The following is a 20525-nucleotide window of genomic DNA, read 5'->3' as shown; positions in this document are numbered from 1 at the left end:
GTGCTCGGGGTCCATGGACGGTTTATGCCTGGACAGGACCCACTGCTGTCCTGAGCTCCCCTGGTTAATGGAGCTAGCAAATTAGCTTTCCCCCCCAATTGCAAATTTTTTCCTTCCCCAAGGCTGGGAGGATGGCTCTAGATGCTCACCAGGGTCTGTCTCAGGCCCAGGGATTCAGCTGCTGAGGCCAGCTTGGGAGTGGGGGGGGCACTGTTAAATATACGCAAGTACTTAGCTTTTGCCGAGAGCACCGTTCTCCTCAGGTTCCAGAGGTGTGAGTAGGCTGTGTGGCTGGCTGCTTCTCTCTTAGGAAACTGCGGCAGAAAGCTAGTACCAGCCTGCCGCTGCCGCTGCTGCTGCCACTCTGGGAATGCTGCCTGAGGGCTCCCCGCGATTCAGGTCCGGTAACTCCTCTCCACTTCTGAATGGTCTCTCCTTCCCCCTGTCCCTCAGTTCGTTGTCTAGGCTTGCCTTTTATGCTCAGGGCCCCCAGCTTGTCACAAATATATTCATTTCTCTTGTTTTTTCTGGTCTTTGTTGTAAAGAGGGCTCCCTGGAAGCGTCTGTCTATTCTGCCATCTTGGCTCTGCCCCCTTCTTCTTAACTGAAAGTAGATAAACTTATGGTATGCACTTTTTATCTTGTTAAAGAAATAATTCCCTACTCTGAAATCAAGAAGTTACAGCTTTTGTCTTCTGAAAGTTTCATAATTTTGCCTTTCATCACTTATGAAAAATTCTCCGAGCTATTTGTCTTTATGTCTGCCATATTCTTTCTTTCCTTCTGAAACACTAATTGGATGTATGTTGGACCTTCTCATTGTATCCTCCATGTCTCTAATCTCTGACCATATTGTTCATTTCTTTGTCACTGTGCTTTTTGCTGGATAATTTCTTCAAATCTGTATTTTCCAGTTCATGAATTCTGTCATTTGCTTTTTTAAAAATATTATTAAGCCAATTGAGTTTTAAATTTCAGTTATTAATTTTTTTATTTTTGAATGTTCTAATTTTCTTGTTTTAAAAACTGGTCCTTTGTGTTATAGCTTACATTTTGCTCATATTTTCTGTCTCTTTTATTTCTTTACACATATTAGGCATAGTTATTTTATATTAGGCATGGTTATTTTATAACGTGTACCTGATAATCTAATATTTTTGGACCTGATTCTGTTGTCTATAGTTTCTGCTCGTTCTCATTCATAGTGCCTTGTTTCCTCATGTATTTTTGTAATTATTTTGTTTGTTTACTCTGAGGTTACTAGGATTGTTTTGCAGAAGAGGAAACAGCCTGAGAAAGGGTAAATGACTTGCCATGTTCACACAGCTAGCAAGTAACAGAGCAGGAATTCCAACCAAAGTCTGTCTGACTACAAAGTCCATGTACTTTTCTCTATTCTGTGATGCCTTAGAGGCTCTTGAGTAATGAATTCTTTCACAAATCATTCCATAAGTGGTTATTGAGAACCAACTTTAGACCAAGCATTGTCCTTGGCGCTGGGGTGCTCCTTTTTGTAAAAAATGGATAGTCTCGTAGGGGTCCTAAACATGTAATTAGACAAGTGACAGTAAGGCATGGTAAATGTACTCACTGAGGTAGAAACAAAGCTCTCTGGGAGCCTAGAGAAAATTTTCTTCCTCCATTGACTAATGCACAAGGGGCTACTTCATGCTTCACTGAAGAACGAGTTAGCTACAGTACCATCACATGGCATAGTTACAGGGTGTGCTATTCACATTCTCTTCTAAGTAAATGGTGCTTCCTGGAGTTGTGCAAGGAGACTGCCTGGTGGGCTGGAGGGAGGGAGATTCAGGCATAAAGAATAACATATGCAAGGGCATTAAACTACATTATTGAAGAGCAACTAGACTAGTGTTTGGCCAAACCACTGGAAACCATAGCCTAGCCACACTGGCACATAAAATTAATCAATGGGAGTAGAGATTTATAAATAATCTAATAAAACCCTCCTACATGATGCATAAATTTACTTTTTATTACAGGGAATTTGGTGTCTAGTTTATAGAATAAATACTTGCTTTCTACATGTTTCTATTGTTAACTCTATTCAGGCACCATCAGAATAAAAGCATGATTCTCTTTGCGGGGGAGTACTTCCTAGTACCTTCCCTTTCAGCTTCATGGCAGAACACAGAGGTCAGAGATCATCAAGTGGCATCATGATTTAGTAAAAAGGTACTAAGGGGCTTAGATTCCAGACTCAGGTTTGCTACTGTTAGATGTGTTATCTTGCACAAGTCGCTTGGGCAACCTTATTAGCCTCCCTTTCTCCATCTGTAAAATGAGGACATCATACTATAGATTCCCTAAGGTCACTTCCAGCATCATTATTTTCCAAGATCCATTTGTCAGAGGTGCAGAAGGAAAGTGTCTCTGCCAAGGCCATGCACTATGTGCGTTAGAAAATGGCTCAAAGTGTCTGGACTTTCAGGCTTGTGCTCTTGCCTTTCCCTCAGGCCCAAAGGATGGCCAGGGTCTCCTTCCTTCACCTCCCTGAGCAGCAGAGCCTGGTGGGCAGGACCTGAGGGAGGACACTGCATGAGTGAAATGAAAACCTAGCCCTCCCAAGTGGCTGGCCAGCTTTCATCCTGCTAATGGGTCTCCGGAGTCCAGCTTTGGCTGTGTGTGTAATCAGGAGGCAGCTCCTCCCTGTCTAGGAAGCCTGGGCTTCCTCATGCACATCAGAGAAGCTCTGTGTGGAGACTCTGCTAGAAGTGGCAGTGGAAGAGATGCCGTGGTTTGACTAAGGTCTGTGGCAGGGATGGTAGCTTAATCCCTTAACTGGGGATGTGAGAAGACCAGGAAAACCCTTCTATCTTCCTGCTCTCTGCAGCTCTCCACTGGGCCTAATTGTCTAACCTGTTGTGTTCTTTAGAGTCTCCCCAAAGATTTTTCCTCTCTCTCCTCACCACACCCCCTCCCTGCATTAATGCATTTGTTTTGAACTCTTGGTCTCTCTGATCTCTTGGAAGGAATTATGGAACCTGCAAGAAGGAAGCTGTGATTTGGTATCACAGAACTTGAGCTTTATCTGCTCATCCAACCCCACGCAGGCACTGGGGGATTTTTTTGTTTTAAACAGGGAGGAGGAAAAGACAAGGGAGGAGCCAGCTGAGAAAATAGGAAGGTAGCCTGTGAGGTATGATCGAGGCGGGGCCATTCAGTGGAGGTGTGCCTTTTTGAAGGGGCGGGTGGCAGGGAGGCAGGGGACGAGGGTAGCCCTGGTGCCTCCTGAGAGTCCAGTTGCTTTCCCGTCAGCACTTTTCAGATGAGAAGAACATCAACAGCCCTGTCCAAGGTATTGAGGTAGTGCCACTCGGGGTTCTGCTCTATCTAGCCCTAAATAAGGACGAGGAATATTATCCTTTAGCTATCAGAGTGAGGGGGCAGGAAATAGACTCCCCTGTGACCTATGGGCAGATGGTACTGAGCTTCTTACCCAAGGTAAAGGAGGGGCAGGTGCCTGTTTGGGGTAGGAGCCTGGCATGACAAGAAGGCATGAAAGGGGAAAGGAAGATAGAAGTGTCCCAGGTGAGGGGACACTGATCTAGGACACAGGATTGGAGATTTCACCCTTCTGTAGACCTCGTTCCTCCTCTGTGACATAGAGGTGACATGGTTGGGTTGGCATGATTCATAATTGGGATGGGATCCTACTTGTTTGAGGATCTTCTCTTTTGTCTAGTTCCCCAGCGCCTGAAAGTCTTCCATGAGTAGAGATTTATTTATCTGGGACAAAGTGTTTCCTATTCCAGGCATTCTCTTTGAAAATGCAGTTTCCTTTGAGAGGGAGGTATGGGCAGAGGGGATTCTCTTGAGTGAATTAACCAATTAGGAGGCTTTCTTTCTAAAGGAAAGTGCTGGGGGGCAAGAGAGTACTGGTCCCTGGTGGGAGTGGAAGCCATTAGGTGTGGCAATGATGCTATACTGGGGAAAGGCTGGACTAGCAACTGGAGGGGAATGCTTAAGTCAAAGCTCAGCTGTTTCACAGTGTGACCAAGAATTGTACTAGCTTTTCAGGATAAGAACTATGGCTTTCTGTTCCCTCTCTCAACTCCTCCTTCTTTCCTTCCCTCATGTCTTTGTTCTTTCCTTCCTTCCATTGGGAAACCCTGGTGGCATAGTAATTAAGTACTACAGCTGCTAACCAAAAGGTCTGCAGTTTGAATCCACCAGGTGCTCCTTGGAAACTCTATGGGGACAGTTCTACTCCGTCCTATAGGGTCACTATGAGTCAGAATCGACTCGATGGCAGGGGGTTTGGTGGTCTGGGTTTCCTTCCATTAGCAACCATTACTTAAGTGCCTATTATATGTGAGATGGAAACCCTAGTGGCATAGTGGTTAAGAGATACGGCTGCTAACCAAAAGATCAGCAGTTCGAATCCACCAGGCACTCCTTGGAAGCTCTATGGGGCAGTTCTCTGTCCTATAGGGTCACTTTGAGTCTGAATCGACTCAACGGCAATGGGTTTGATTTAATTTGGCTGTATGTGAGATACCATTTAGGCTTGGGGATTCTAGCATAAGACCCAGGTCTTTTATTAAAAAGTCTTATAGTCCAACAGCAGAAGACAGGTGTACAACAACTTTGTGCAACAAGCCTTTGCAAGTGCTATGATAGGAGCGAGTACAAAGTATGGGGTAGTGGGAGGGTTAGAGATGCAAGAGGGAGTGGTCACAGAGGCTAACGGACAAAGTGGCACCTTGTCCACGACTCAAATGTGGATACATTCACCATGTGAATGGCAGAGGCTTGAGGTGGAGGAAGTAGTTGTGGGGTGGATAATAGAGCATTCCAAGAAACAGCAGAAGCAAAAGTGCTGAGATGTGAAACAGCACGGTATTTGAAAACTATGAGGCATTTACAATCTCTGAGGCAGAACCTTGGACAAGGGATGAAACTGGGGAAGGGGGCGTTTGTGTGCCAGGACTTCTACACCCTTGGAAGACACAGATGAGTTTTAAGCAATGCAGTAACATGATCGGATATGCACGTTTACGTTGTAAGGCCACTTAGGCAGCAGAGTAGAGGATGGATGGGAGCAGGGTTGGGGTAACTGCTCAGGAGACCATTGTAATAGCTGTCTGAACTAGGGATACAGTAGGCAAGGGGCCTTGAAGGAATATCTTCATTTTCACAAAATGATGTTACTTATGGTGAGAAATTGTGGTGACAATTTTCACGTTTGGAAAAACATTCTCACTCTCACTACTGAAAGTGAGAGGGTTGTGCTTAGCACAGTCAGTTTGTTTTGGCTAATCTGGATTTGCAATTGAGGCGCTTCCCTATGATAACTTCCCCAGCAAGGAAGATAGCACTTAATGAAGTCCCCAACCCCATCTCCAGAAAAACTCCGGACACCCTGCAAATCCAAGGTTGACTCTGGAGGTGGTCCCAGCCCAGTACAGGCTCTTGTGGTAAGCCCCATAGGAGCCCCCAGATGAACCAGCCAAAGGGTCTGCTCTTGAGGTCCCAGTGCTAGCACATCATGGACACCTAGTGTTTGTTGCCATAGAATTTCATGGGGGCAGGCGAGAGGAATTCGTAAATAATTAGGAGGGATACACAAACATCAGTGGCATAAAGGAAAATAAAAGTTCAGAGGTGGGTGAGATTCATTCTAAAGGAGAATAATGCATTAGATTGTGCCTCCTAAACCAGGTTACACAGAAACTACTTGGAGCTTTAAAAAATACAGATTTCTGGACTCCACCACTAGGAGTCTGGGGTCACTTCTGAGACCTTGCATTTTCAAAGCTCTTCAGGGAAATTTGGAAACTACTGGACATGTGCCTTTCTGTGCTTGGCATACTGCCTGCCACTAGCTGTGCTTAAAAAATGTTATGAGTGGCTCTCCAAGGTCCACCCCACATCTGTGATTCCATGTATCCTGGCTTGGGGAGGTTGGAGGGGGGATGTTGCTGGAAGAATCCTAGAGGCAGTAATAAGAGCCAGGCCCCAGGAACCTGTAAGTGAAGCAGTTTGGCGCGTTGGCAGCTATTTTGCACAGATGCCAGGTATGTGCCTGGGAGACAATGGGGAGCTGGTTTCAGCTTTCTCACCTTTCTCCTAATCAGCTTTTAAACTGAACTCTGCTTCTGTGTGAGAAAGGTGAGCTGGCTTTTGCAGAGCATTGAGATGGAATTGCCATTTTGGGCTGAGAAAACAAACAAGGTATGCCCAGTGAATACTAACAAGCCAGCTCAGAAGACTAAGGCCAGGAGAGGCTGAGGAGGGGCCCAGGCTTAGGACTTGAGACTCCAGGCTCTGATCACCTGGCTTTGTCCCAGTGCCTGCCAAAGCAGTGTCACCTAGTGATGGCAAACACAGCTGGAGCCCCCCAGGGAAATCCCTAGATTCAAATGTAGGCATAAATGTGGGAGAATCTTTATATTTTAATAACTTATTTTATTTTTGTTGTTGAAAATATACACAACAAAACATACACCAATTCAATAATTTCTGTGTGTACAATTCAGTGGCGTTGACTATATTCTTCAAGTTGCGTCACCGGTCCCATCCTCCTTTTCCAAATTATTCCTCCCCCATTAACATCAATTCACTGCCCCCTAAGCTTCCTATCTAACCTTTGGGGTAGCTGTTGTCAGTTTGATCCCATGTGGATAGTTCTTTAAAAGAGCAAAATGGTCAAAGCAGGCTTTTTTTTTTTTCACTAATTAAGTTAAACCATTGTTTGGTTAAAGGAGGCCTGGATGCACAGTGGTTAAGTGCTTGCCGCTAACGGAAAGGTTGGCCGTTTGAACCCACTAGCTGCTCTGTGGGAGAAAGATGTGGCAGTCTGCTTCTGTAAAGATTTACAGCCTTGGAAACACTATGGGGCAGCTCTGCTCTGTCCTATAGGGTCTCTATGCTATTGACTTGGTAGCAACGGGTTTGGTTTTTTATTGTTTGATTTAAAGAAGACTTCAAAGGATATTTTTGATTTAACGTTTAAGGTTTAAAGATTATCTCAGGGCAATAGTTTTGAGGGTTCATTCAGCCTCTATGGTTCCAGAAAATCTGGATTAATGTGGAAGAATCTTAATGACCTGAGCCTACTTCTGAACACGGGGGTTTCCGGTCCCTTCTTTTGATCCTATCCCTGCTGTTACCATACTAAGGCCCTCCTCAGCCTAGGTCCCTTGATACCCTCTTTTAAAATGTAATAAGTCATTCTGCTCCAGGCTCTGATGGAAAAAGAAATTTTCCTGTTATTGTCTTTTCTCCTTTTCATTGTGTTGAACCATTTATTATGATCTGTTATACTATTTTCAGGTTTTTTTTTTTGCTTTAAAAAAATTTTATTTTGTTGTTGTTGTTGAGAATATACACAGCAAAATATACACCGTTCAACTGTTTCTACATGTGCAATTGAGTGACATTGATTACATTCTTCGAGTTGTGCAACCATTCTCACTCTCCTTTTCTGAGTTGTTCTTCCCCCATTAACATAAACTCATGGCCTCCTAAGGTTTCTATCTAATTTTTTGAGTTGCTGTTTGCACTTTGATCCCATATAGTTTTTTTTTTTTTTTTATGTAGATAGTTCTTAAAAGAGCATAATGCTCAAGGCATTTTTTACTAGCTAAGCTAAACTATTTGGCTTTAAGAAGACTTCAGGGGGTATTTTTGGTTTAGTTTTAAAGATTACCTTGGACAATAGTTTTGGGGGTTCATCCACCCCCCTTGGCTTAAGAAAGTCTGGACCCTGTGAGAATTTGAAATTCTGTTTTCCATTTTCACCTTTTGATGAGGATTCTTCTATAAAATCTTTGATCAAAGTGTTCAGTAATGGTACCTGTGGCACCATCCAGCTGTTCTCATGGCAAAGGAGGCAGTTGTTCACAGAGGCAATTAGCCTCACATTCCATATTCTCCTCTTATTCCTGACTTTCCTTATTCTTCTATTGCTCCAGGCAAATAGAGACCAGTTGTTGTGCCTTGGAGGGCTTCTTGCAAGCTTTTAAGACACCAGGCTGTATGCAACAAATGAGGAGGTAGAACAGAAACACTAAACAAGTTACTAGGCCTATTGACTGGGATGTCCCATGAAACAATGACCCTAAACCTCCAAACCAAGGAACCAAAGCCTGTGAGGCTTTTGATTGTATATAAGCAATCTCAGCAGCTACACTTTTTTTTTGGGGGGGGGAAGCTCATTTTTGTTGTTGTAAAGATATCTATTGTACTTTTGCCAATTCAACTCTTTACAGGTGTACAAATTCTTGACAGTAATTACAGTAAATGACTGTGCAACCGTACCCTTAATCAATGCAATTTTTTCCATCACTGCTAACCCCCTTTCCTCCTCCCTGCCACCCCTGGTAAGAACAAATAAACTCTGGTCTCTATACATTTGTCTTTTTATATAAGTGAGGTCATAAGAACATTTGTCCTTCTGCGACTGACTTATTTCACTCAGTGTAATGTCTTCAGGCTCCATCCATATTGTAGTGTGTATCGAGGCTTCATTTCTTTTACTGGCTGAGTAGTATTCCATCATACGTATGTACCACATTTTGTTTATCCATTCATCTGTTGATGGACATTTAGGTTGTTTCCACCTTTTTTTTGGGGGGGGGCTATCGTGAATAGTGCCTCATTGAACACTGGTGTACAAATCTGTTTGAGTCTCTGCTTTCTAGCCTCTTGGGTATATACCTAGGAGTAGAATTGCTGGGTCATATGGTTGTTCTAATTTTAGTTTTTTGAGGAACTGCCACACTGTTTTCCACAAGAGTTATATCATTTTGCATTCCCTCTGGCAGTGGGTAAGGGTTCCAATTTCCCTACATCCTTGCCACCATTTTTTATTTTCTGTTTTGTTTTGTTTTTCAATCTCAGCCACCCTAGTGGGAGTGAAATGGTATCTGACTGTGGTTTTGATTTGTATCTTTCTGATGGCTATGATGCTGAGCATCTTTTCCTGTGCTTGGGGGCCATTTGAATGCCCTCTTTGGTGAAACGTCTGTTTAAGTCCTTTGCTGATTTTATGATTGGGTCATTTGCCTTTTTGTTGTTAAGTTGTTGAAGTTTTATACGTATTTTGGTTCTTTGATTCTTACTGGATATATGGTTTTCGAAGATATTCTCCCAGTCGGTAGCTTACATTTTCCCTTTTTTGGTAAAGTCTTTTGATGAGCAAAAGTTTTTAATTTTTATGAGGTCCCATTGATTTGTTTTGCCTTTTGCCATTTGTGCTTTTGTTATTGTATTAGATAATACATTGTTAAAAGCTAGACCCAACAGCATTGCCCCTGGATTTTCTTCTAAGAAAATGCTGTTTACGGTTTACATTTAAGTTCTTAATCCATTTTGAATTTGTTTTTATGTGTGGTGTAAGGCATGGATCCTATTTCATTATTCTGCATGTGGAAATCCAGTTTTCCCACCGCTATTTACTGAAGAGGCTTTTTGTTCCTCATTGAATGAACTTAGCACCCTTGTCAGAAATCAGTTGACTGTAGATATGTGGACTTAATTCTAGACTTCTCAATTCTATTCCATTGGTTTATGTGTCTATTGATACACCAGTACCAAGCTGTTTTGATTCCTGTAGATGCATAATATGCTTTAAAATCAGGGTATTTTTAATTTTTAGTTTTTTTAGTTTTCAATAATGGCATTGTTATTTTCTGGATTGTAAAAGCAGTACATGCTCAGGTAAAAAGGTTGGAAATAAAGGTACTTCTCAGTTGAGTAAAAGAGCCCTGGTGGCGCAATGGTTAAGTGCTTGGCTGCTAACCAAAAAGTTAGGAGTTTGAACCCACCCACCCACCCACTCCATGGGAGAAAGACCTGGTGATCTGGTTCCGTAAAGATTACAGCCCAGAAAACCCCATGGGGCACTTCTACTCTGTTACACAGGGTAGCTAAGGGTAGAAATCTACTCGATGACACCTAACAACAACACAGTTGAGTGCAGGATGTTTGGATGCCTCCGAGATCTGTGGTTAAACACAAAAAAGAGTCCTGATTAGGGCGCTGTTGGCTTCCTGTGAGACCCCGCTTTCTTATCTCCCATGCCCTCCATAGGGCCTTCTCCAGCCACTGTCCAATGCCCAGGTCCTAGGCAGTACGGGAATCACCACCTATGCTGTGAATACTTATGAACAAAATCTTCTCTTTTTTTTTTTTTTTTTTAAACATAGACTATTATACATTTGACTACAGAGCTCAGCACTATTAGAGATTCCTCTTATGTCAGCTCAGAGGTCAGTGAGGATATCTCAGAACAATGTCATGAAGCTGGCTGTGTTAAAGGAAAAATTCAGTTTTGCCGTTGTTAGGTTGGAAGATCACATCCTCTTCTTCCTGCCTCCTGGGGATGCTGTGGTAGAATGAAGTGTTGTTATGGAGTGTGTCATATGTCTCTTGAGGAAGCTGCTGGAGACAACAAGCAATCAGCAAATTCATGAACTTATGCAGCATACTGGTATCTGAGGATGGGAGATGGACGTGCAGAGACAGAGAAGACACCAGTCATTGGGGTGGCCTGGTCGAGCCTGGGGCAGCTGGAATCCTGAGCTAGTGGCACCTGGTGTGAGCTGCCTCCTTTCTTTAGCCCAGCTTGCTGCTATACCAATATTATAATTTTCTGTGTGTGCCATGATGTGCCAAAGGTTGAGAAGGACTGTTCTAGAGCAATGGCTCTTGGCCTTGGTTTCCCAAGAGGATCAAGATCGTATTCAAGATACACTCCCAGGGGCACATGAGTGAATCTTAGAGGCAGATGGGACTTTGGGAGGTCACATCTTTCCCAACCCCCATCCCACGCACATTTCTCACAGACGCTTTTCAGGTCTGCATTGGTGCTTCAGTGATGGGATCTTATGATCCCACAAGGATCACATCCATTTTATGACAGGGCTAAGATTTAGAAAATCCTCTCTCTTATTGATCCAGAGGCTTTGGCCTGATTTTGTCCTTTGGGCCATGTGGAATAAGTTTATACTATGCCATAAGAGACAGCCCTCTGACGTTGTTCCCCTTCTGCAGAGGTTTTTGTTTATTTTACTAACAGACTATTTTTTAAAACAGTTTTAGATTTACCAAAAAAATTGAATATAGTTTTCATATATCTCTATCCGCACCCTGCACCCAGTTTTCCCTATTTTTATATAAAAACGGGTTGCCATCATGTCAGCTCTGACTCATAGTAACTCTATGTGTGTCAGAGCAGAACTGTGCTCCATAAAGTTTTCAATGGCTGATTTTTTAGAAGTAGATCACCAGGCTTTTCTTCCGAGGCACCTCTGGGTAGACTCAAACCACCAATCTTTCTGCTAACAGCCAAGTGTGTTACCGTTTATTTGCACTACCCAGGGACTAGGTTAATGAATCAATATTGATACACTGTTATTAACTAGCATCTATATTTTATTCAGATTTCCTTGGTTTTTACCTAATGTTCTTTTTCTGTTCCAGGATCTCATCCAAGGTACCACGTTACATTTAGTTGTCATGTCTTAGGTTCCTCTTGGCTGTAACAGTTTCCAGATTTTGCTTGTTTTTGATAACCTTGAGGAGTACTGGCTAGGTGTTTTTAAGATGTCCCTCTGTTGGAATTTATCTGTTTTTTTCATGATTAGACTGTGGTTATGGGTTTTGGTAGGAAGACCCACATAGATACAGTGCCATTTTCATCATATTACATCGGGAGTACATCATATCAACAGGGTTTATGACTGTTGATGTTGACCTTGATTGCCTGAAGTAATGTTTGTACAGTTTCTCCACTGTAAAGTTACTCTTTTTTTCACCCTTTCCATACTGTACTTTTTGGAAGGAAGGCACTATGCACAGCCCACATTTAAGGCGTAGGGAATTATGCACCCCCTCCTTTAGGATGGAGTTGTTGTTGTTGTGTGCCATCTAATTGATTTTGACTCATAGTGACCCTATAGGACAGAGTAGAACTGCCCCATAGGGCTTCCTAGGCAGTAATCTTTATGGGAACAGATTGCCAGGTCTTTTCTACCATGGATGCGCTATTGGGTTTGAACCACTGACCTTCTAGTTAACAGCCAAGCACTTAACCATTGTGCCACCAGAGCTCCTTTAGGATGGAGTATCTACATACTTTACTTGGAATTCTTCTGCATGGGAGATTTGTCTCTTCTCCCCCATTTATTAATTTGTTCACTCATTTATTTAGATCCGTACGTACTCAAGATTATTTATTTTATATTTTGAGTTATAATTCAATGCTATTTTATTTATTTGGTGCTTAAATTATTCCAGCTTTAGCTTTTAGGGGCTCTTTCAGTTTGCTTCTGTGCCCCTTTGACATACTCCCATCAATGCGGTTTTGTTTTAGTACTTTTTTACTTTCAGTTTCTACAGATGTTCTAGATACATCTTTTGTATTTTCTGCCCCAGTCGTAGAATCAGCTATTTCTCCTAGGAACTTTTGTCTCTTTTATTGGAGAATGGTATTAGAAACCAAGATCTGGGTGCTAGGTGTACTTGTTGCTATTGGGATATAGTTTCTTGTAAGCCCTCTCAGCTGGTAAAGAAAAGGAATAGTTGTGTGTATAAACACACATATATAAATATTTCTATAGGCAGCCATCTGTATCTATATTAAGCTAAACATGAGTTCTTACTGATGTCTCCAACTCTAATCCATTACCAAGTGGAGCACTTTAGCCTCCTTCCCTTCCTGATCTGTAAATTTCTACTCCATCAGTGAGAAACCTGGCTCCCACCATCCACCATCCATTTATTTGTTAAATTCCAGTATACATGTATAGCAATATCAGAATTGTTAACTCCCCAGTAGTTTTCTTTTTTCTCAGATTAAACATCATCAACTCCTTTAACCATTTTAGGAACCACATTATCATTCTCATCTTCCATCAATTCTGAGTCCATGTTTTTAACTGTGTCATTCACTTCATTTTACAGATGAGGAAAATGAACTTTGAGAAGTGAAAGAAAATGATAATAGCACATGCTTATCTTTAGCACATGGAAGCACTGCTTTAAGTTCTTTATATGTATTAACATTTAATAGTTAAAAAAAAAAACCCTATGAGGTTGTTTTTTTGTATAAGCCCCATATTACATATGAGGAAAGATTAATAACTTGGCCAAGATCAAACAGTGAATGAGTAGTGGAGCTGGAATTTAAAACCAAGGAGTCTGGCTCCAGAGTCCATACCTATGAGCACTATTTTTTTAATGCCACGCTGTTGCTAGTGGGATCTTTCCGAAACGTTGTTTTGCACATATGACTCCCTGCCTTACAAACTATCAGTGGTTCATTATTGTCCATAGGATAAAGACCAGTTAGCTTAGCATTAAGTACTTTTAGGGTCCACAATCCATGTTCTGCTCTAGTTCAACCAACATGAGCAGCAAAGGTCCCTGGAGCACGCCTGAATACTCTTGCTTCACGTAATTAGCATGTTCTCTGCCCTTCCTCCCAACTAAAGCCCAGACCAAAACCCACCTCTCCCAGGAAGTTCCAAAACTCCCTCCGGGCTGACAGCATTGACAGTGACTCAGAGTCCTTCCTTGGTGACACTCATTGCCTATATCATTTGCTTGGCATTTTAAAGTCTGAGCTGTATTTTGTTAATTGAACTTTTTCTGTATCTATCCAGTCTTCCCAGCTCATGCTCAATGCCAGCTTGTTATTGATGACGGTTGTTGTTGTGTGCCATCAAGTTGATACCCACTTGTAGGGAATCAGTCTTGACCTCCTGACAGGGAGGTAGTCTTGGGGACATTGTGTAGACAATGTTGATATCTGAGCAAATCCTGCAATCTCAAATTTTGGTGTGAATCTCAACTTTACATCAGGTTGGTTAGTTGGAATTAAAACCTATAGCCATCATCATCATCTGTCATCTAATACAATAGACAGCCAGATCCTGCATGTAGCGCATCTTAACCAATCAAATTAGCTTGGTTCAAAGCCATGGCGCATACTCTATGCCATTTCCTTGCCCCAAGACCACCTCCCTATCAGGAGGTCAAAATCGACTATTCTAAACATTCGCATCATTACAACTCTGTAGAGTGCTTGACTGATGCTGGGTGATATTAGGTTGAGGTGTTGAGCCCAGATCCTATTCCAATGTGGCCAGTTGCATTGAGTTTTACAGAGGTGGGTCTGGCCCCAGCTGGGTCTCAGCTTTGGATAAATGCCTTTTAATTCCCTGGCGGAGGCAGGGGGGAGGGAAGCTGGAAGGGGAGGGCTTCAAAGAGCAGAATCTAGATTTGAGCTGTAGCCTGTTTTCCACCACACTTTAGTCATTCTAGTGTACCTTTATGATTTTTGCCATAAATGCATTGTACTCACATTCCGTTTTTTTACTTAAATTTTAGTCTCTCATCAATGATAATAACCACAAAATTACAGCTTCATTGTGCTAGTTACTGTTTTTCAAGTGAATGTTAAAATAAATTCATGACAATTAAATGATTTTATCTATATACTGTAAACAATTAACTCACATTCCTCCATGATGTATTTACAATACTTCAGGACACACTGCTCTAGTGTTTTGGTCTTCCCCTCCCCACTCCTTTCTAGATGCGAGGTCTCTTCTTATCAGGTCACTAGTATCAGGCTGGGTTCCTATATTCCAATGGGTTCCACTAAGTCACCTTTGGGGACACTGTAAGGGTGAAAAGAATTCCTTGGGCAAGTTCTTTGGGCATTATCTTCTCTTCAGCAAGAGCAGTTCTGCTTTTATCTCTTCCCATGTCTGGAGCTTTCATGTAAGACTTTATTTGAAGAAAGGCTTATGTGGAGAAAAAGTGTGAAAGTCATAGTACAAGTTAATTGAGAATTAACCCTGCTGGAAAATTCATTTGGGTGTTCATTAATTCATGTGTTCATTCAGTACTTCCTTGAGATTCTCTTAGCTATTCCTTGCTTTGGGATCAGGAAAGCTGACTTCACAGGTATTTTTGTTATACTGGAACAAAATAAATGTCCATGTGACTTGGGGTGAAGCCATGCCAAGCATTATCCCAGTTCTCTTGCACTTGATTCAGGTTGAGAGTAAACCTTTGGTTCAAGCCCAGAAGCCACCTTCTAAGGTCAAGAACCTCAGAATGACCCGATTCTTGCATAAGGTAGGAAGTGATACTTAGTACCTTTTGTCTAGGAGAGAATGGGGGTAGGGGGTGGGGGTGGCTAGGGCAGCTTTTGACAGGCAATTTTGGTCTTTTGGTCAACTCAACATAACATACTCCATCCACATCACCATGCCTCATCTCCATAGAATTTTAAGTTGCTATTAATTGATAGTCATACTACCTCTCCCCTCACCAAAAATCAACACATAAAGAATTGAAATAAAGCAATAAAGGCAGGGGCCAGGATGAGTACTTGAAATGAGTAGTTCAACTCAATAATGTAGATTAGAGGACATGAGAGTTTCTGCTGCAGCAAGGAAGATTTGTATGTGACAGGAAGGACTTCCTCATGTTGGGGTGATAAGATATTAGAATGATAATATAATGGCTGACATTTATGGAATACTCTGCATAGATTGCCTCACAAAAGCCCTGTAAGGTAGTCCCATTTTTGTCCCCACGGTAGTGATGAGAAAATTGAGACTTAGAAGCTAGGTAACCTGTCCAAGGTCCACAGTTAGTAAGTGGTAGAGCAGGGATTCAAATCCAGAGGCCATCTGCTTGACCACTCTGCTGCTCTGGAATCTGCATTTCTCACTAAGAACTTTTAGAATAGCCTCAGGCCTGGATTTGAGTCAGGCCTCCTTTGCTGTGAGGGGGGGGCTGGAGGAAATGACCCCTCCTCACCCCCACTGGAGATATCTTCTTGCCTGAAACTTCTGTAACTTATCCAATTTCTCCTTCTGTAGAACACAAACACCAGCATTACTTCACTCCCTTTTGTGGACACCAAGGGGAAGAAGAACATGGTCAACTTCCCCCGCATCAGCAATAAAGTCCTGCTGAAGCCATCATTATTGTATCAGGTGAGTGTGGGGGCTGTGAAAGGCAGGTGAAAGACCTGGTTTCAGCCCAGAACCAAGTTTAGAAAGGTAATCCAGGAATGGTGGGGAAAGTACAGCATCAGCTGAAGAGTTGAATTCTCATCCTGCTCTCACTCTTCACAATGAGTGCAAACTTGAGCAAATAAGTCATTGGCCTTCTCTTAGCCTTGATTTCTTTATATGCAAAATGTGTGGGCTTTCTATTGGATTGTCTTGAGGACTCACTGAGAAAAGGAAAAAGGAAATGAGAAATATTTGTTTTCCTCTCATGTCCCCTATCTTTTGGTGTGAGGACCAAATGAGATAATATGTGAGAAAGTGCCAAAAGAGGTGTTATACATATATAAGTTCAAGTTTATGTGCCTTTGGGCAAGTCACTTTGTCTAGGTAGGAATTGGCCTTCTCAAGAGCAGAGACAAGAAACCATTCCCATCTCTTCCCACAGTGAGAGGTCACTGGGGTTACTAACTGAATAGTGTAATTTACACGTGTCTCCCAGAGAATAATGTGATCATCAGTCAGATATTGTCTTTAGGAGAAAGATGAAGAAAATCCACTGTCTCATAATTACTGTTTTCTTCCTAGACAGGAAAAGGGAAAGGACCTGGATGGATGTGGGTGTTTGTGGTCAGAGAAATAGTTTATGACCCTGAGGAGAAGCCTAAGTAGCACTTTAATACAAATCTCTTTCCCTGGACAGGAGAATCAAACTCATAGCCAGGTATCAACCTCTGAGCTCAAGCCTTCGGAAGTACTTTCCCATGCCAGCATTAAAGCCCAAGATTCCAAGCCAGAGGAGAAACCACCAAGGAAGCACAAAGTGCCTCTGACACCTGCAGGTATAGCTTTGGGGGCAGTGGCTGGGTGTGATAGGGGTGGATATGAATGATTGGGCTTCATAGACTCATGGTCTATTAAGATTTCAAAAGAAGAGCATTTATTATGTGCCAACATTATCCAGGGCTCAGAGCACTTCTACAACTGCTTTGCCTTTGGTCTTCTCTCCCCTTCTTATACAATCTCAGTAACTACCCACGAGCAGATAATTTTAGTTCTAAGCTAGTTCTGCCTTGTCCTTGTACAGAGCTGATATCTACCTCCCTACTGTCTTTAGAGAAAACCCTGGTGGCATAGTGATTAAGAGTTTGGCTGCTAACCAAAAGGTCAGTAGTTTGAATCCACCAAGCACTCCTTGGAAACACTATGGGGCAGCCTATAGGGTCGCTATGAGTTGGAATTGGCTCAATGGCAAAGGGTTTTTTTTTTTTTTTACTATCTTTTTTAAAGAAGGAGTCCTGGTGACACAACGGTTACATGCACAGCTGCTAACTGAAAGGTTTGGCAGTTTGAACCCACTCTGGCTCTGTGGGAGAAAGACCGGGTGATCTGTTCCTGTAAAGATTACAGCTTTATGGAGCAGTTCTACTCTGTCACATGGAATCGCCATGAGTTGAAATCAACTCAATTATACCTAACAACAACAGCAACACCATGTTTAGGCCCTGGGTCTGTCCTCTTGGCAAAAAGCATATCTTATCCAGCTTACACATGCCTGCCCTTCACATATTTGAAGACAGAGGTCATGTCTCCTAGAAGTCTTTTTTTCTCCTGGCAGTTCCTTCTTCAACTCTTTAGCAGTTTGTTGAATCACATGGTGCCGCCCTCCTTAAATCCTATTCCTCTTCTCTGAGCACTCTACCCAGTGTTGTCTTAGTTACCTAGTGCTGCCATAACAAAAGATACCGCAAAGTGGGTGGCTTTAAAGAACAGAAATTTATTTTCTGACTGTCCTGGAAGTTAAAGTTCAAATCAGGGACTTGGTTATGTCAGTTCCTTCTGTGGGCCTGTCTCCTTGTTTCAGGTGCCTCTTGGCAATCCTTGGCCTTCCTTTGTTGCTAATAGATGCGTCTGTCTCCATTGTCACATGGTGTCTCCCCCCTGTGTGTCTGTGACTATTCTCTTTTTATAAGACATCACTCAAAAGGGATTAGGTTTAGCACCCAACCTACTCCAGTATGGCCTCATTAACATAACAAAAGAAAACTCCTATTTCGTAATAGGATCACTGCAACATAACTTTTTGGGGACACAATTCAACCCGTAACAAGTGTATATTTCTTTATCTCTCTCTGAAAGTGTGAATCTCACCCCATGTTCCAAAGTACCAGACCCTTGATGGGTTTGGGCCAGTAAGGAATAGAGAAGTACTAACACACGTTCCCTCCTTATAGTCTGAGATACCCACTGGCTCAGCTGAAGACCTGAGTGGCAGTACCTCCCGGGCCTTCACAGTCACATTGATGTTACCTACCTGGTCCCTGAAGATGCTAGAGTTTGCAAACCTTCTCAGCATAGCCTGTCTGTTTGTGTAACCTAATACCATGTTAACTTTAGTAAACTCCCACCATACCTACATACTACTGTTGACACTAAGTTTATTCTCAAATTTGTTTACCCATGCTGCTATAACCATAACTCTTTGGGGGCTGAATTTTGCCTTTTATTTTGTGTTTTCTTTCTAATTTGTTGAAATCAAACACAAGACATTAACATTTATCCTTGTCAACCTTTCTTTCCATGAGATTCAACATGCTTGGTCCTTAGTGAACCACCTGGTCGAAGAAGGGGCTGGCTGGTTCAGGAACTAGAAGGGATGCCATCATCTGCCCCCTGGGGAAATCCCCATGCTGCCTCCGCCCAACTGACACCTGCAATGCTTTTCACACAGAGGCCCTAAAGCTTTTTAAGCATCAGCTGTCTCTATATGAGCAAAGTGAAATCCTGGGCTACACAGAGCTATGGTTCCTGGGGCTTGAAGCTGAGAAGCTCCACTTGACTTCAGAGAAATTCAGCAAGACAAGTTTTGATGATGAACATGGCTCCTATATGAAGGTGATGGGGGAGTAGCTCATGGTAACCACAGGGGGCTTGGTACTTGGGGATAAGAGATAGTCTAGAAAAGAAAAAAGTGAGGAACGTTTTAAGCATTTAGTGATGAAACACCTGGGGTAGGGGTCCTGAACTAGTAAGTGCTAAACTAAAGGAATATAGTATTTAAAAAATGGGGAAACATGCACTTAATGTGCAAAATAGTCTAACAGAACACTAATTCTCTCCAAGAGTATTCGGGATAACAGATTTGCATGCTGGGTGAACTCTTACATGCTGTCCTCCCACACATTCCTGGACCCATTGGAAAGGGCTGAACTATGGAATAAGAGGCAGTCTCCCCAGCGCCCCTTTTTTTTTTCCTCCAAACAACCTCATGCATGGAACCCTATCTATTTTATAATAGATGTTATTTTCCCCACAGATAAAATAAGATTTTATATTGTAGTCTGTTGACTACCTTCAGTTTTCCAAAGATTGATCCCAATGACTCCTCCTCTTCACCTTCTGACATACCTCAGGGGTTCCCCAGCATGGTGCATTTTCCCAGCATGAAGGAGAAATATGGGCAGTGATAGGTGTCCCTTTTCCTTCAGGACCACTTTTGAGGACCTCCAGATTATATAACGCTTAGTCCCCTGGGCTCATGGGCTGTCAAGAATTTCCTCCTGTGGACATTTCCTCACAACTTCATTAGTTTCTTAGGATATAGGATAGGTCTTTAATGGCTTCATAGAAGAGGAAGGATTTCTTAACACTCAAGGGGTGTTTCTCAAGCTTTACTGTGCACATGAATCTCCTGAGGATCTTGATAACATACAGATTCTTATCAGGCAGGTCTGGGATGGGGTCCAAGATTCTGCATTTCTAACAAGCTCCTAGGTGATACCAATGCTGCTGGTCCACGGACCACACTTTGAGAGTGAGTATTTAGAGTTTTTTTGCACATAGCCCCCATTGAGAACCCTGGTTCTCAACCACTTTTAGGTCAAGGATCCATTTGAGAGTCTGATAAATGCTAAAGATCCTTGCTGCAGAAAAGGCGCCCTGAACATACACACAATTTCAGGGGATTATTGGGTCCTTGGTTAAGAATCCTCAACATAAACTTTACCTCCAATTTAGGTAGACATCCTCAACTCCCACCCCTACCTCACCTGGGCCTAGATTCTCTGGGAAATTCCCTAGGGATGTCGGCACCACCTTTAGGTTAATTCACTGGGACTTAATCCCTCAGTCTCAAATCTTTGAGAGCTATGTTTTTGGTGGAAACTGGGGTAATATGTCCCCTCTGCAGGCTGGGGTCTCCATCTTTATTGCATTCCAATCCACATACAGATGAATACTCAGTACACATAGCCAACTATCCAAACAAGCAACACAGCTGCATTCTCACATTTATTCTGTCAGCAGGTATTAATTCAGTACCTATTTATTAAGCACCTGTTGTGTGCTTTGGCATACGCAGAACTCTGGAAATATAAAGGAAACTCTCACAAATGAGTGGGAGAGGGCCCTTGCCCTCAGGTTATCACAATCAAGGCCAAAGTTGACATGTGAACAACTAATAATGATACAACCAAACTGGTGGTATATAGAAGGTATGTACAAATGCTGGGGAAACATACATGT

At 42.5% G+C, this 20525-nt stretch overlaps 1 protein-coding gene across 1 annotated transcript in view; it reads left to right on the top strand.

Annotated features, from left to right (window-relative positions):
• DYRK4 (dual specificity tyrosine phosphorylation regulated kinase 4) overlaps positions 1 to 20525 on the top strand; it is a 67926-nt gene that overhangs the window by 29185 nt on the left and 18216 nt on the right. The window contains exons 3-6 of the mRNA XM_023549039.2: positions 15037 to 15117; positions 15870 to 15986; positions 16705 to 16843; positions 18733 to 18896. Of these exons, the coding sequence (XP_023404807.2) occupies positions 15037 to 15117; positions 15870 to 15986; positions 16705 to 16843; positions 18733 to 18896 (501 nt within the window). The remainder of the gene's footprint in view (positions 1 to 15036; positions 15118 to 15869; positions 15987 to 16704; positions 16844 to 18732; positions 18897 to 20525) is intronic.

The sequence above is a fragment of the Loxodonta africana genome, chromosome 4 (genome assembly GCF_030014295.1).
Source record: "Loxodonta africana isolate mLoxAfr1 chromosome 4, mLoxAfr1.hap2, whole genome shotgun sequence".
NCBI classification, from domain to species: domain Eukaryota; kingdom Metazoa; phylum Chordata; class Mammalia; order Proboscidea; family Elephantidae; genus Loxodonta; species Loxodonta africana.
Note: the sequence above shows the minus strand (reverse complement) of the source record. Positions and strands in the feature narration are given on the sequence as shown.